Below are 17,879 nucleotides of genomic sequence, written 5' to 3'. Positions count from 1 at the left end.
CTAATGACTTAACCATCTTTAAACATCCAATGAATAATCTTGAGGAAAGAGCCTTGATTTCTAAGGCCTCTGTGCTGAAAGCCACTGCTTAACATTTCAAGCTTGTCAGAGACTAAATGGTTTCCACAGCAACCATGCAAAAGAGGGCACTCGCAACTTCTTTCTTTGCTTGTCAAAACCCAAAGAGGCTTATTAAAACTTGTAAGTATGAGGTTCCATATACAGATTATTTTTCAGTGTTGTCTTTGAGGCTGGAGCAAAGGCAAATTGCCACAGGCAAGTATTCCCCCCGCCCAACTGCCTACTGGCATTTTGAGGGGAAAGATGAACAACTTTCTCATGACTTGTCAGACAAGGACTGTTCTCTTTCCACAAAATTGCTAATCATTTAAATGATTGATTGTCCTAGTAGCTGTTAGTACATGTCTCTTGTGGAACTCCTCATGATCAATGGAGTCTGCTCTCTCTCAAATTATTTTCCTCATTTAGACGGTAGTCCCTAGTTTAAACAAATAACCTGCCAAAATTCATGAATCCTCATACCAGTGTTACTATTACTGCCTATTCTCTTTATTTAAAAAATCTTCTTAGTAGACAAGGGCATTAAGATAGCTCTTCCCTAACTCCTTGAAAGAGTTCATTACGAGCACTTACATTCTCTTTGTTCAAGATTAGCTGTTTTCTGAGGGGACGCTTCTTTCTTTCTTAGCCGCTCTTTTATATAATTTCCTTCACTTTCCTGCTGTCAGAAGAAGGGGAAGGGCCATGCTGCTGAGTCCCTGCAGTGTGACTCCTCTTCTTTTGGCAAAGTGCTTCCAGTCCAAGAGAACACCCACTCTACAACACCCACTCCGCCGCATCCTAAAATTGCTAAGGGGAGCACTTTTCACAAATGACAAAAGAAAAAGTTTGTGAAGCTCCGGGCCCCCCCTCAATCCCCACGTTTGTCTCAGGCACATTTCATTAGGTGGGGATTTTTTAAAATCCAAGTACGCAATAGTCATATCGTTCAGCATCTGCAGTGTAAAGTGAGGTCTGGTCCAGAAAGAGTTTCACCTCTTTGATAAGTTGTTTGTCTACCAAGCTTCTGAGTTACCACCATGCCTGAACAACTACAGAACTTTTGGCAGAAGATATGCAGTAGCAGAGTGGGCTTGCTCTTTCTCTCTCTAAAGATACTCATATGCATTGGTACAGTGGTAGAGTAGCTGCCTTGAGACCCTTGCCTGAAACCCTGGAGACCCACTGCCAGCCATTGAAGACCATACCAACCTAGATGGACCAATGTTCTTGATTCTGTATAAAGCATCTTCCTATGTTTGAGGTCTCTTCTTTTCTCTTCTCTTCTCTTCTCTTCTCTTCTCTTCTCTTCTCTTCTCTTCTCTTCTCTTCTCTTTTCTCCTCTCTTCTCATAAACAAGCCATACAGGAGCAACTCACTTCAGGGATGAGTACTTCTACCCTGGGGACCAGGTACAGCCCTCCCAGCAAATTTTATGTCCCCCCACCCCAATGGCCCCAGCAATTTTGGCAGCAGTAGAAGGAAATGAGAAAAAGTATGCAGCCACAGCATTGGAGTAGGTAGAGAACTTTTAAACCTCTCTGTGAAGCCCTGAAGGGCATGCAATTTGACCCCTCCCTACTCATCAGATTAATCTTAATGAATGGAGAGGTGGCAATAACTGCCCCAGCAACTGAGGAAGGGAGCTGTGTGTATCTGTCCTGGGTGTGGAAGTGAGAAAGTGTTGGTGGCACGCAGCTCTCAGACAAAAGAAGAAGTTTGCCCTACACTATGGCTTTTATCCACAACAACTCTTGGATAACTTTTGTACATACAAAAACACAGAATGTAAGGATTCAAAAAAATTCCTACAGGAGAAATAATTAATAAGCTTCTGATTTGGAGGTTAATTCTATTTTGGCACACTGCTATCCCACCCTTCTGGTGCCTACACGTCACCCAATAATTCCTGCTACAACCTCACTGTGCAGCGCTTGTAGCCAATCAGTGATGATGATTGAGAGATTTGGGACTGGGGAGATTGGGGAGATAAGGGACTAAGGGAGACCTATGCTTTTAGCATTGTTTACCATGCACATGTAAGAGCCATTCCTTCCACATCTTCTCTGTGTAGGAGGAATATTGCTGAATTGATAGATTCTCTCCAGCACTGTCTTGGAAGTTTATTGTATAATAAAATAGAAAATGCAAGAAGTAGAAGAAATGAGAATTGCCTTTTCCGTCTGAGGGGCCTTCTAGATGATTTTTCTTGTGCAGTAAAGGCACAGATGCTACTCATTTATTGTAGTGGATCCACCAAGCAACTTTCACGGGTTAATGATTTCTGTTTCTTGGAGATGTTTACCTAGCACTCTGGCCATAATATTTCATTGTTGAAAAAAACAGCCTCTCCAACCCTGCTGCTCTCAGCACCCAGCAAACATTGTTTGGTGGAACATGGTTGTGTGAGCACTCAAGTGCAGGAATGTTCAGTGACCCCTTTAAAAAGGGACTAACAGACAGACAGGCTTACCCTCCAACACACATATCGGTCATAATGAACATTGTGCTTTCTAAAATGTATTTCATTCTTTGGAGGATGGATGCAGCGCTAGAACATGTATCTCCCTGAAGTTCAGAAAATGTCAAGCAGCCACCAAGCATGCCTGATCGCTTTTTGTTACGTGAGAGCAGGTTATCATGTTATTAGCACAGACAGGAGAATATCACTAAGAATATTGATTTTACAATTCAGGATAGGCCTTTAGTCCTTTTTGGGACATGCTTACTTAAAATTAGTCCAGTGTACATCCAGATATGTTTTTCCACGTTGTAGCTGTGGGTATAAATGCCTTTGGGATGCAGACACGTGTAACCTTTGAATCGGTACAGGTTAACTACAATTTTCTGTGCACCCATTCTGAAAGACCTGAAAGGGACGAAATGTTATACCGGAACTGGTTCTCACTTTTAAAGGGACATTCTAAAATCACCTTATTATTACATGTTGTTGTCATTAATATGCCGCCCATCTGACTAGGTTATCCAAGCCACTCTGGGTGGCTTCCAACAAATTAAAAAACACCATGCGCTTTTGAGATGTACTACTGGCAGTTATCGCTCCTGTCTCTTCTTCCAGTCTCCGTTCCCCAGCACTCCTACCTCAAGGCGTGCGTTGCAGAGGACTCTGTCAGATGAGAGTATTTACAGCAGTCAAAGGGAACACTTCTTCCCCTCGCGAGCTTCTCTTCTAGACCAAGCCCTGCCAAATGATGTCCTTTTCACCAGCACATATCCTTCTCTTCCCAAGTCATTACCATTAAGAAGGCCGTCGTACACGTTAGGAATGAAATCCTTACACGGTGAGTATGCTTCCAACTTCAGTATTATTGTGAAAGTGCCGTGCCTTGATTCAGCCGGCAGCCTGCTCTGTCCTGAGAACTCAGAATAAGCAAGCCTCTTTCACACCAGCCGTGCTTTTGTGCTTAGAGATGGGTTCAAAGGTATGTTGGTCATGCCTTATGTAAGCTTGGAACGTGAATATTGCAATGTATTCTGCTTGGTGCTGCCCTTGATGGTTCAAAAGCTACAACTGATACAGAATATAAGACCTGCTTTTGAAGAGGGTGGTCATTACTGGCTTTTTATGCCAGTGCCTCCAGCATCCGCTTGGCTCTTTATTGGCTCTGGAGCATAATTTAAGGTGATTGTTTTGGCCTATAAAGCTCTATGTGGCTTTATCTTAGAAACTTAGACCTATGTTAGACATATCGTAGGAACTCTTCAGACCAATAACAATCTTTAAAATCAGTGGTATGTTCCTTTTTCACCATACCACCGATATGCCAAGCCAGAACAGCAATGGCACAAAGAATGGCATTCTCAGTGGCTGGACCTATTAGTTTAATCTGGCCTATAATGCTCAGTTACCTTCCTTTTCACTTTTGAATAACTTCCATGTGGATCTGAAGCTGTGGAAATTCAAGAAGAAAATGGTTTCTTTAGCATATTCTCTCAGCTGAATTTCAGTGTTGTTAGCTTTTCCTGATTTCTGCTTTTAATTGTGTGTTTGTCTATGTTCTTTGTTGCTTCAGGAGAGTTCTCTGCCTCTGACAGCTCCCTCACAGATATCCAGGATCAGAGAAGGCAGCCCATGCCAGATCCTGGTCTCATGCCTCTGCCCGATTCTGCTTCTGACCTAGACTGGTCAAACTTGGTAGATGCTGCCAAAGCCTTTGAGGGTAGGTCTTGGCAGGTTACTGCTTCAAAAGCTCTTACACCCTCTTTACAAATTTGTTTTAATTTGCCATGTCTTGCATAGGTTTTCCAGCTCTGAAACCCACGTTTCCTCTTCAGTTGCAATGGCAATCTTACGTCACTTAACACTATTCCAGTGCAGTTTCTTTTTGCATTTTTGGTGTGCTTCCCATTTTATTATTGTATCTGAAATGCAATAGGTGCTTTGCTGTCAATCATTGTTTTCAGTTCATCCTTATTTTGATTTGCAAATATCAAGGCTTAAATGTGCAGCCTTTTGCCACAGGGCCAGAAAGACTTTTTTAAAGGAATGTGGACCATTTAGTGATATAACTAGCATTTTCAGCAGAAAAGGCTCCCAGAGCACCTTATACATGATCAATTAAAACAGGATTGTTCCTGCAAGGAATACATGACATAAAAAGAAGAAAATGAGGAGGAAAGAGGAAAACAAAATCAGACACCACTTCATAAAGTTACATAGTCAGTTCTGTAATGATTATCTGAAATGAAAACATTCTCAGAAGAGGATTCCAGTTCTTGACTTTGTTACAGGACATTCTTTTCCTTGTCTTCCTGTTTTGTTTTCATGTGAAAGAAGACTGCTTTCTTCTGCTGCAAAAGAAAAAAATAATTATTTTGTGGCATGTGTTTGTTTGTTTGTTTGTTTGTGTGTGTGTGTGTCTCTCTCCAGTCCAGCGAGCCTCATTTTTTGCCACTAGTGATGAAAACCACAGACCTGTCAGTGTTGCTTCCAACAGTGATCAAACCGAAGATCAGCTTCCTGCTCAGATGAAGCCTTACACTGGGTATGTAAAATGTGAAATGATGCTTGGCAGTTTATTCTAGGGAAGGAGTGAGGAATCTGTGACCATCCAGATGTTCTTTGACTCCAGCTTTCATCAGCCCCAGCCAGCATAGCCAATGACCAAGGATCATGGGTGTTGTGCGTAGGCAGTCCATCAACATCTGGAGGGCCACAGGTTCCCCATCCCTGATAGAGAGGATGAATTCAAGGATCTGCTCATCAGCATTTAAATAATCATTGTCTGGTTGATGGAGAAGACGACATGTGTAGTATTATCATACGATAGCTACAGCAAGGAGCACACATTGCTTTAAAACTCTAGAAGAGGTCCACCTTCGAGAGAGTCTTCCTATGTTTTTAGATCAGTCTTTCCAGAAGGGCTATTAGAAATATGCAGTTGCTGTCATTGGATGCCAAACCAACCCAAAGTCTATACAGCTGTTCCGAAACGTGTTGCTAAGGCTTCCCACAAACATAAACCCAGCCAGATGGGCAGGGTATAAATAATAATAATAATAATAATAATAATAATAATAATAATAATAATATATTATTATTATTATTATTATTATTATTATTATTATTATTACAGGTGGACCCTGGTTAGCACTAACCTTGATTTGGTGCCTTAACCTGGTTAACAAGATGCAATAGGTTCAGAGCAAAAGAAATAGCACAGTGCATAATTAACCTGGCAAATTCACTGCTGCAGAATGTGGTAATGTCAACTAGCTTAGATGTCTTTTAAAGAAGGAGAAATGTAGTGCTTGTTATCTGAATGGATCCTTCCTGGTCAGAACCATGAAAAAAGAAAGGGGCATATGCTTTTCTTGGGGGGAGTAGGGAATGGGTGGGTTGATATACCTGTGAAAACCAGCTCCCGAAGGCAAACACCTGCGGAGGATGCCCTGCTCCACAGCTTCCAAGAAGTGCCTGATTGGCTGGAATTGGAAATGAAATGTTGGATTTGATTGACACGTGATCTGTTTCAACAGGGGCCTTGTGTTCTTACTGATTAACATCCTTTCCTTACCAGGGGTTATATATGCAGATGTAACACTGATTTGTGATTAAGGAAAGCAAACCACTGGTTCTGTCTGCATAAGACAGAGAATGGGGGACTTGGTGCCCTTCAGACATTATTGGAATCCAACTCCCATCATCCCACCATTAGCCATTGGAGCTGATGTGAGTTGGAGTCCAAAGCATTGGGGGGGGGGCGGCACTGGCATAAGGCCACAGAGAAAGTAAACAACTCTGTGTCTGTCTCCTCCTTCCTGCAGTAAAGAATCTCCTCCTTCTCTTGCTTCTAAAGTGAACCAGCTGGAAAGTATGCTGAGAATGTTGCAGGAGGATTTAAAGAAGGTAAACATTTTGACTTAAAGAACTTCTGAGTTATTTCTGTTTAAATGCTAGCCCGAGCTAACAGCTCTGTGAGCCCTGATCTCATGCTGTATTTCAAAACAGAGCTTTTAAGAAGCCCTGGAACGAAAACATAGATAGGAGATGAAATCAGAAGGTGTACTTTCTTACAGCCAAACCAAGTGCAAAACCCTTCACTTGAAGTGCCACTGGTGCTTTTTGTTATGCATAGCTGCTGGGGGGGGTGTTTGTCAGGAGTGCAGAAAGAGAACTTGACCCTTTATTCTCCCACCACAACACTCCAAATAAAATCTGCCTTCCACAGCAGCTGTTAGTCTCAGAAGTCAAGTGTCTGTGGGAGCTTACCTCCTGTAACTAATAGCCACCCAACCAGAGGTGACAGTGGTGGTTTTCATTGAGAGCATGGCAGGAAAAGATAGATTTAAGCCCACATACTGTAATTCTAATGAGAATGGAGAGACCTGTGGCAGTTAAGAATAACTATATTAATAGAATAATATAGTGATAATTTGAAAACCCAAGCACTTTTGATGAAGTGTGTGGTTTGCTGTCGCATCTTGTTTGAAACATGGAATAACATTGAGTCCTACTGATGGCGGATGAAGAGGAGATCATGCTTTGCATCGGCCAGTGGTCCATTTCCTGTTTGGCAGAGAGAGGAAGCCTTGGATTTATAAGGGAAAACTCAGCAGAATTGATGGCACAAGCACCTAGGAAGAGGGAAAGGAATGTCATCGCAAATACCAGAAAACTTGGCATGCCACAACATCTCAAAACGCTGTATCAGGAAGTCTTTAATGCTTGATGTTTTGTTCTGTTTTTGTATTTTGCTGGAAGCTGCCCAGAGTGGCTGGGGAAACCCAGCCAGATGGGCAGAGTAGAAATAATAAAATAAGTAGTAGTAGTAGTAGTAGTAGTAGTAGTAGTAGTAGTAGTAGTAAATTAGAAGGCGGGAAGCCTGGGGAGCTTAGAGAGAACACCCTTTTGATGAAGGTCTGCCCTGGTGATCACTATAAGGCTTGCCACATAGAATCCGCCATCTGAGATCTTTTGTCTTTTGCTCATTCCTCCCAGGAAAAAGAAGACAAAGCCAATCTTCAGGCCGAAGTTCAGCATTTGCGAGAAGACAATTTACGGTTACAAGAGGAATCCCAGAATGCTTCTGAGAAACTGAAGAAATTCACGGAATGGGTTTTCAACACAATTGATATGAGCTAAGAACAGCACACGTTGAAGCAAACACATTGGCAAAAAAAGTGAAATCACCTCTGTAGTGGGACTTTGCTTTAATACCACACTAATCATGACCTTTGAAAGTCCAGTCAGAGCACTTTTACATCTTTCATACTCTGATTGCCCTTTTTTTGCATCTCTGCAAGCACCCAGAACTATTGCAGATCAACAATCATTGTCTGCCTTTTGTAGGAAAAAAATAAAAGCAACAAAAAAAGTAATTTTAAAGAAAATAAAGTTTAACTGCTAAAATGTGAATGTCTTTATTTTTTTGCACATTCTCCTTACCTGTCCTGTACAAAATGACTTGGGAGAGTGGACCAGAATAACTGTCCATCTGCCTCTATTTATTTCTATTCACTCCTTTGTATCAGTTTCAGATTAATCTGCTTTATTCTTGCTGCTTTGGCAAATACTACAACTTCTAGAAAACTAGGAAGATGTTTGTTTTGCTGCTTCCTTTCTATTGTTTCTGACGTATTCCACAAGCCAGAGGATGTGAGCTCTGTTTTGGGTGTCACCTTAATGATTTGTGCTTGACCATCCTTAGTGCTATCTCCATATACCTTGTATAGAGCCATTTCCCCTAGAGTTTGCACGTGTACAAGTGTGTACAGTGTAGCCAGTGGAGACTTGAGCCATGGCTATGGCAAGTTACCCAATTCCATTTCTGCACATCTCTTGGAATCGGTGGTTGTTGCGCCTTTGTTTTCCAGTGGAAGTGCATGGGCTTCCAGCTACCTAAGGGACAGAAAGGCAGTACAAATTTGATATACGGAACAGATATCCTTTCTCAGGCTCCTTGAGTGAAGAGAATACTCACTCCTTTTGTAAGAACTGCCCTCTGTGTCTTCCTACCTAGGGACCTTTCTCTCACCAATCCCTTCCTGATAGCATTGCATATTTTACATTTCTTTAATAGAGATAGCCCACTCCTGTTGATCTGGAAATTGTGTAATTATGTCCAGTGTGGATTCTAGGTTTGGGGAGCTCTTTGGGCCAGACACTCTTCATCCGTGGGTCTCCTCCTCTTCTCCACTCAATGCCTTTCTCTCTCCCTCTGGGCCCAATCTGCACAACTGCCTAGCGGGAAGTAGAGGATGCTACCCTGCTTCCTCGTTTTTGTCTTTTGCTTGCACACAGACAGCAAGGAGGGAAAGGGCCAGGAAGCAGTGGTCTGTGGGCTTTGACAGGGCCTACTCCCGAGAAAGGAAATGAGCCAAAGCTCTTTCTCCGTGCCCCGCCCTAGCAGCTTAGCACCCTTATGCAGCACCCCTGAAGTTTGCCTTGGAAAGGAGAACGAGACAATACCAACCCCCAGTTTCCATTGGTGGCCTTTTGACAGATAACGTGCTGTACTGTTAAGACTGCACACAACGCCATGTGTGCCTGAATGCTGTGGACCTCAATGGATTTTCATTTTAATGGCTTGCATATTGAGACTTTAATAGGACACGCCAGTGTCACTGCCCATGTGTTATTTCTTAGCACTCATACATATCCAAAATAAGGCGAAGCTGTGAAGCAACCGTTGCGAGTTGCGTTCCATGCAGCAGGCGTCTGTCATACAAGTAAATTTTTAATAACTTTGTCATCATTGCCCCGAGTGAAAAGACAATGGGAGGGCTCCTTTATTAACATGATCGAAGTCTTCCCTTGATTTTTAGAATCGGGAGAAGGAAGAATCCTTACTCTTGAATCTTTGGCACGTGACTTTTCCATTAGAACTGCCATAAAACGTCGCATCGGCAAGGAATGAAGTCTTAGTATTGGGGGAAGAAACCGGTGTGCCCTGCAGCCTGCCTAAGCTTTGTTTCAAGTGGCATGTGGTAAATCTCATTTGTGACCTTCTCTGCATGCAGCTTTGATACTCTTTCCTACGCACTGTTGCACCTAACGGCAGCAGCCCATGCCTGTCCATTTCACCAACCTTCCTCTCCTTCCCTGTGTTCTAGGCCTCATTCATCACTGGGAATGTTCTTTACCTTCCATTGAGTCTTCCTGGCCTTCTTTGATACGCATTTTCATAACTCTTAATTAACTGTGCAAACCCACATGGTTCATTCTGACCTACAGCTTCATTCGATGAAAATCCCCTCAGGGTGTTTCTCCCCCCAATAACATTTGGCCATGTGAGAGGATTGGTTTGAGAGTATTTCTGGAGTGCTTTCGCAGAAAGATAGAATGTCTTAGGGTGTTGTTGTTGTTTTTCATCTTCAATAATTTGTATGAAGGAGATCTATATAATGCCTGATGTAATTTGTAAATGGGAAATATTGCTAACATCTCTCAGCATCCTGACTTATTTTTTTCTCTCTTTAGTTTTTATTTTATTTTAAACAGTGGGACTTGGGGCAGACTATTTATTAGAGTTTTGCAACAGAGTTCTTGTATGAAGCCTCTAAAAGGCTACTTGTAAAAAATAATAATCTGACAATAAAATTCATTTTAAAGGCTCTTCTATATACGATATCCTGTTTATTTTCATTCTTTGAGCTTTCCTTACATAATGATTCCCCACCACATCACCTGCCTAAGAATCCATAAAGACAATGATTAAAAACTTTTTAAAAAATATATATGCACAATTCTTTTTTACACATACCATTCCATAGCCTTTGTAGTTTCCCTTCTTGCATTTTAGCACATTCCTATCTTTCTTGTAGTAGAAACAAATCCATTAATTGTGGTTTTGCTTTAATTTCCCCTTACAATAGCACTTATAGCATTAAAAGGAAGGCTGGTGCTGGTTGCTGTGCAGGGGGGTCCCGGCTACTTCTTTCTGATGCTTGAGTGAGAGCCTTACTTCCTCATAGCAGAGTGCTTATCTGGAGCCAAACTAGATGGGACATTTGTCAATGCAGTGTGTTGGCCAACCATTCCTGGACACTAAAATGTGTTGAAATGCTAAAAAGAGACCTTTTTCAGAGTGGGAGAACAGAGCAATCGACCCTAGGGAGCAAGATTCAATTCCCTTCCCCAGTTCTCCAGAATGAACTGGGAAGCTCTTGCAGAGCTATGAGGATTTGTTTTATGTGTAATGTATTGCACCACTTCAGTTGCAACTCCAAACACTCTCTTATAGGGAGCAGGGCTGCACTTTAACTTGGGCTTACTTCTGAGAAGACATAGATCCGGCTGACACTATAACTTCCACTGTAGAGACCCGAGCTGCAGTCTTAAAAGTACTTATTCAAGAGTTAGGTTCTTTGAACACAATGTGACTGACTTCTGAGTAAACATACCTGTGTGTTGTAAAGGCACTGAAGGAGACGTTCTTGATTTTGATTATACTGATCACGGTTTTATTTGGGCGTGCGGCATTTGGGTGTTTTGTGAAATAGGTGCTTTGGTTTATTGGCATTCTTGGCAATGAAGAATATTAAATCTCATTGTTTGAACTTACACTGTGTTGATGATATTCAGATGTTCCTGTATTAGCTTGTGCCTTTGTTTACTTGCACATTTCTTGAAGTGAGTAATTTCCCTTTAATACAAGTCCCTTTATTACTCGTAAAGGAAGCATATTTTAAGTGTACCATGAAATGTTCCTTTCACCTTTTATTTATTTATCAAATCACCATTCCCATGTCAAACGGATGTTGGCTGCAAGTTGCAGCCTTTCTGTTTTGGTTGATTTACTATTTAATGCAGGGGGTGACCTTTCACCCTCCAGATGTTGTTGGACTCCACATCCCATCATCCCAAACTAATATGGCCAATTATTGGGATGATTATAGGTGAGCAACATCCCTTTCCCTGATCTAACTCACAGATTAGCAATGCATTCGCTAGGCAAGATTTTATTTTTATTTTTTTAAACCCCACTAGTACATCCGTTCCATACCAGAATACAGTGGTACCTCGGCTTAAGAACTTACTTTGTTCTGGAGGCCCGTTCTTAACCTGAAACTGTTCTTAACCTGAGGTACCACTTTCGTTAATGGGGCCTCCCGCTGCCGCCACACCGCCGGAGCACGATTTCTGTTCTCATCCTGAAGCAAAGTTCTTAACCAGAGGTACTATTTCTGGGTTAGCGGAGTCTGTAACTTGAAGTGTCTATAACCTGAAGTGTCTGTAACCCGAAGTACCACTGTAGAAAATAAATGTTTGGACAAGGACAGCAGTTAAAGAAACATGAATAACAAAACGTGAGTTCATATTCTGTATTTAGAACAATTCATGGCATTTGTCCTTAGGAACTCCTGGCAAATCATCACTGATACCAATGCAGCAGAAAGATAATACCCGTGAGAGAGACCAAGAACCATGATTGACCTGTTGAGGATCTATTGTCTTCTGCTGAGTCTGACTGCAGTTGATTCAGGGTTGGTACTGTAGGTGCTCTCATCTTCACACCAACAGAGAGAGGTTTGGGGAGATTTTTTTGCCTCTTGCTGAATGTGGCAAGGCACCCCTCAAGAAGATGTCTTCAGCATCTCAACATAAGGCAGCCCTTGTGAGCTGTTCACCCCTGAGGAGAAATATATGCGCACTCCTTCTGGGTCTTCAGCTGCCATAGCACACTCCTCCACCCCAGCAGTTTCTGTCAAAGTTGTATGACAGTAGAAGAGACTCCCTTAGAGAGCAGTGGCTCTGCAGTGTTGGAGCTCTTTAAACAGAGGCTAGATGGCCACCTGTCTCTCCCATTCTCTGACTTTTAGGGAATTGAAGCACTCTTATTCCCAGTGCATTGAAAGCTGTGAAAACCAGTTTCTCACAAGTCATTTATTGTTAACTAAGGGGTTTTTTAGGGAAAGAATTTCACTGATCAGTGCAAAAAATAAGCATTGAAAAAAACAGTTGCTGAAGTTTCTGTGCAGCCAGCATAAAAGCAAGCGTCTCCTCATCGTGACACATGAGCTCTCTGAGCATAATGCCAGCTGCTGCTGCGCTCCTTGGCTCTTCTGTTGCCATGCCGCTGCCTCTATAGATGCCTTTCAGGAAAATCTGCATTCTTCCCAGTTCTGCTGCACATTTCATTATATACCTCTGGATCTAGGCCAACATCTGTGAGACACGTTGAGCAGATGGTGCTCCGAATAATTAAAGCAGATTCCTTGCCTCATCGATTTTTTCAGTACTCCAGGAAACCTATCCATCATCTCGGGCTGATACCTCCTCAAGGTGCAACTTCTTATGCAGTGCCTTACTAGCAGGCTGGAAGCAGATCCTAGTAAACAGCTGACAGAAAAGCATAAGCCTCTTGCCTCAGGGGCACTGAGGGAAGGGGATTCTCCTTGCCCTTGCAGGTTGTTCTTTTAATTAAATCCCTCGCCCTCTGCTTCTAAAATACTGCTCTTTCCCATTTCTGCCAAATAAACCAACAACTAGATAAATGAACGGATACAGTGGCTAAGGGTGAGCTGTAAATTAGAAAATGCCAGTTTCTATGTGACCCCTCTCTCTTGTGACTGGAGAGAAGGCTGCCTTTGGTTTTGGAGCAACTTCCAGGATAGCCTCCTAGAAGACTTATCCCAGTGGCATAGCATAGACTGCCGGCGTCCGGGTCAAGGCAAGTATCCTCTGCACTGCCCAACAATAGGCTGAAGAAACAGGAGAAATATCCCAGCGACCTACCTGAGTGGCAGCTGCCGTTTGAATGCTGAGCATGGCAGAGAGCAGGTATCTTTCTAAAGCCCATGCAGAGGGCACCCGGCACCCTAGCAACTGGACCGCCCAAATCTGCTCAGTCTGCCCATGCAAACATTGGGAGATTTTCCATGTGAGGAGGAGAGCGCTCTCTTTAAATTTCTGTTACTACTTTATTTTCCTTCTGAAAAAGAGAATAAAAGCCTCTTCCTTCTGCCCCCGCCTCTCCTGCTCCTCTGTCTCCCAGGACCAAAAGAGGATTGAAGAGGGAGGAGCAGAAAGTGAAACACAGGCAGTGTCTGCGCCTTCTTGCATGCAACTTGGATAGGGGAGATATGTAAGCCAAGGTCAGGATATCTGCCTCATCAGATGCACACCCAGAAGTAGCTGAGAGACATAGGACTGGTGGATATACCTTTCCCTAACTTGTAAGGGTGCTTTTAACAATGAACGGTTAATTCCTCACTCTGGACATTCCTTGCCTGGCACTGTCATGGCCATGCTGGCTGGTGCAGATGGGCACTGGAATCTAAGGGCATCTGGAGGGCCAAGGGTTCCCCATCCCTGGCTTAAGGAGCATGTGTTCTGTCACACACAGCATGTCCTGGGTTCAGTCCCTGGCACTGTGACTGGAAATACAGTGGTACCTCAGGTTAAGAACTTAATTTGTTCCGGAGGTTTGTTCTTAACCTGAAACTGTTCTTAACCTGAGGTACCACTTTAGCTAATGGGGCCTCCCGCTGCCACCGTGTGATTTCTGTTCTCATCCTGAAGCAAAGTTCTTAACCTGAGGTACTACTTCCAGGTCAGCAGAGTCTGTAACCTGAAGCGTCTGTAACCCGAAGTACCACTGTACCTTTTCCTGAGACCCAAGAGAGCCACTTCTTGGTCAAAGAAGACAATACTGGGCTACGTGGCAAGTAGCCTGACTTGGTATGAGGCATCTTCTTACATTTTTTAATTTGATACATCACTATACACAGGTATGTATTTATTTGTAATAATGCTGACATTGCAGGGCAGGAATGGAAGGCAGGCTCCGCTTGAGCAGAAAATAGTGGTGCTGCTATTGCCTGCCAAATGTTTGTGCAGATTTGCTTGTCTTGTACTTCTGCTCTCCAATTTTCTTGAATGAGAGAAATAATTGCCGCTGACCAAGCTCTAATTAAAAGAGAATGGACACTCAGGCAAATCCTGCAGCTCTCCCCCAAGACATTGTGGGTATAATAAGGTCTTGCCCATCATTTTAAAAGGTAAAGGGACCCCTGACAAACGACTCTGGGGTTGCGGTGCTCATCTCGCTTTACAGGCCGAGGGAGCTGGTGTTTGTCCACAGACAGTTTTTCCGGGTCATGTGGCCAGCATGACTAAGCTGCTTCTGGCGAAACCAGAGCAGTGGACATTAGTGCCTGATAAATCTCTGAGCCCTTTTCAAGGAATTAGTTGTAGGGCATGGCAATAGGGCAAGGCTTTCTCCGTTGCACATCTTCTGTTCACAAACCTGGTTTTAAGTATCACAGGGCCTCTGCCTGCCTCCTTCTCCCTCCTGGCTCAGATTTCCATCTGCCCCATTCCCAGGTCTGAAGCCAGAGTGAAATTGGGATCAGATAAGGAGTATCATCCAGGACCGCCTGGTACTAAGCAGCCAGGAACACCTAGTTTTAAAAATATCAAAGGTTAGATATTAATAATTTACTTCTGATCTTCCTAGGCTACTATAGGCAGTTCAAATTATTTTTAAAAATCTTACATTTTTTTAAAAAAAAAACCCATTAAAAACATACAATTGAAATCACAATAAAATAGAGAGTTTAAATACGTCTATAACATTCAATAAACACCAAGAGGGAGCCTCAGCAACAACCCTTTCAGTTTAAAGCTGAATAAAATAAGAGCCTGGACTGAAGGAGCTATAGCTGTATATCTCATAGGATAGGAGCCACCATAAGGAGGTCCCGTCACTGGTGCCCACCAGCCTAACTGACCTTAAAGGTAGTTATGTGAAGCAATTCTCCAAATAACCTGCAACTAAACCAGCACTTTGAACTTTAAAATGGAAAGCGTAATGCTGGTGGTCAACAAAAGAGGTTTAAAGACTCTCAAGTCAAATCTAAAAAAAGGTAGTATAAACCCCGACAACTGGGAAGCATTGGCCTACGAGAGCTCCAGTTGGAGAACAGCCTTTACCAAAGGTGTCGTGGGCTTTGAAGATGCTCAAACTCAGGACAAAGGGAGAAACGTGCTAAGAGGAAGGCACGCTTGGCAAACCCTCACTGTGATCAATTCCCATCCAGAAACTTATGTCCCCACTGTGGAAGAACGTGTGGAGCCGGAATTGGCCTCCACAGTCACTCTCGGGCTCACTGTTAAAACCGTGTTTACGGAAAACAATCTTACTCAGCTACGAGTGATCGCCAAAGAAGAAGAAGAAGACTTTGAATTGGACCCAGAAAAGCACCATCAGCCAGGGCAAACATGCACAGAATTATGTCTGCTCCCAACAAGGTCTCAAGCAGCTGTGGCCCAGCTAACATTTCTTTACCATCATCAGAGGCAGCTCCAGACCAGATAGATTAAGTCAGGGGTAGAGAACCTACAGATATTGCTGAACCACAACCCCTATCTTCACTGATCACTAGCCATGTTGGCTGAGGCCGGTGGGAGTTGTTGTCTGGCAATATCTGGAGGGTCACTAGATCCCCATCCTTAGTTTAGGCCTCTTAAGAAATAGCCTCACCACGCCCTCCTTAAGAAAGCCAGGTACTTGACTTCAGATACAATTTTATTTTTGTTTTTTTACATCAGTCATCCCCCTTCCAACAAATCAGCACCAACCTAGTCAGGCAAGCTGGTGAAGCAATAAGGATGTTATGCTGCTGTCACCATTAGAGTCAGGTAATGAGCTTGGCCTCTAACCCATGACCTCTTTGATTCAGTCCTTGTTTCTGCACCACCACATTTGCTGCTACACAGGCACTGCCATTCCACCACCCAAAGCGCCTTTCATAGCAAAGGGGGAAGATATTTGTGAAGGACACCGTGACAATGGGATTATTTTAAGGCAGCTGGCCCTCGCGGCAGAAAAGAAGACTGGTGCCTCAACAGGTTAAGCATCTGCTGCCGTATTGGCACTTAAGACAAATGATCAAAAGCCTATTAGCCACAGACAATTCCTCATTAATGGAATAATCGATGCCAGAGTAACAGTAGCACAGGATTGACTCGCCAATTAACTGGCTTGGACTCTCAACTGCATCAACACAGAGTGGCTTTTACCATTAAGTGTGACTTTCAGTAAAGTGTTTTCTGAATTAGCAACACAGATGCTAATTTTAATCACACTATTTACATTGGGTTCTGGGAAATCTCTATCCCTCCCTAGTGAACACAATCCAAAAGCTGCAGAGGCTTCAACAATTTGAGCAAAGGTTGCTAGCACCCCCCAGTGTTCACTTTGACACACAATATTTTATCCTCCCGAACAAGAGGAAACTTAGCAAACAAATATCTTTTCTGTTAAACATGTGACTAAGGAGAACGTGTGCTTGTGTGTCTGAGATATTCCTGTTCAATGGAGGAAGAGATACCAGATGCTGCAGCTTCAGATTAGGGTCCAGGGTGGGTGATGATAATGTGATAGGAATTTTATGGTCTTAGATCTATGGTAATGTTCATAACAGCACGTACATAGACCAGCACAGGAAGGCCAACCTGGAACCATTTTGATTCCTAAACTGACCAAATGTTTTCTCTGCAAGGTCAAAATGGAAAAGCCTCCCCATTGTCTTTTCCTTCACAAATCCTGTCTTAAGGGTATGTCTGTGTTGGAATAAGGGTGTGAGCCTTATCATTACAAAAGACTGGCCAGGCTCCTCAGGAAATCCAATCAAGTAACCTGCTGGACAGGAGATAAACAACAACAGGAGAAAAACAATAATAAAATTTCTGTGATGTAGGTGGGATGTATCTGAGGGGTGGTCTTAGGTTACACCCCTCACGTGATGTATGTATGATGTTTCTGGGGGGTGGTCTTGATCTACAGGATGGGAATTTCAAAAGTCTTTATAAGCCCTTGCACAGCATTTTTGTGGGTCCTCTTCCTTTCCTGCGAGTGAGGGGAGCACCCTGTTGCAACAGATCAATAAAGATCAGGCTTACTAGCTGCTTTGCTTCTCAATATTCTCTGGTTGGCCTCTGTTATTTTCTCCTACCAATAGGGAACCCATGTAAGGACTCTATATGGGCTCTTGGATACCCCATAAGGGAAAAGGGCATATTTTTATTTACAACAATAGCTAGCTGCTGTTGTCAGTAATGTTGTCTTGCAGCTAAGTGCTAGGTTTTGGTTTTAAAATTGGGTTTGAACTGATTTGGGAATATGGTACTGTGTTGTAAGTTGCCTAGAGACCTCTTTACAGTCTGAAATGGTGGGACAGAAAATGAAAATGATACTTTTAAATTAAAACAAAGGAATAGCAACATCAATTTTCATTAGACACCACCACTTATAGCTCCCATTGGCCAGTCATAGTATAAACACATTAGTCTAGGGATCATAGCTGTTAACGTTTCCTGTTTTTAAGGGAAATTCCCTTATTCCGAATAG

The 17,879-nt window shown here is 42.9% G+C and overlaps 1 protein-coding gene across 8 annotated transcripts in view; it reads left to right on the top strand.

Annotated features, from left to right (window-relative positions):
- SIPA1L1 (signal induced proliferation associated 1 like 1) overlaps positions 1–10,144 on the top strand; it is a 150,734-nt gene extending 140,590 nt beyond the window's left edge. For 7 of the 8 annotated variants that reach the window (XM_083505743.1, XM_083505738.1, XM_083505740.1 and 4 more), the window contains 5 exons: positions 3,140–3,362; positions 4,095–4,241; positions 4,952–5,066; positions 6,349–6,430; positions 7,523–10,144. In XM_083505743.1, the coding sequence (XP_083361869.1) occupies positions 3,140–3,362; positions 4,095–4,241; positions 4,952–5,066; positions 6,349–6,430; positions 7,523–7,666 (711 nt within the window). In that variant the 3' untranslated portion in view covers positions 7,667–10,144. The remainder of the gene's footprint in view (positions 1–3,139; positions 3,363–4,094; positions 4,242–4,951; positions 5,067–6,348; positions 6,431–7,522) is intronic. The other variant, XM_083505742.1, reaches the window with a different exon arrangement.
- Positions 10,145–17,879: the final 7,735 nt, after the last annotated feature.

Source organism: Podarcis liolepis (assembly GCF_965112155.1).
Source record: "Podarcis liolepis genome assembly, chromosome: 1".
Taxonomy (NCBI): domain Eukaryota; kingdom Metazoa; phylum Chordata; class Lepidosauria; order Squamata; family Lacertidae; genus Podarcis; species Podarcis liolepis.
The sequence above is the reverse complement of the archived record's forward strand: the minus strand, read 5'-3'. Positions and strand labels throughout refer to the sequence as shown.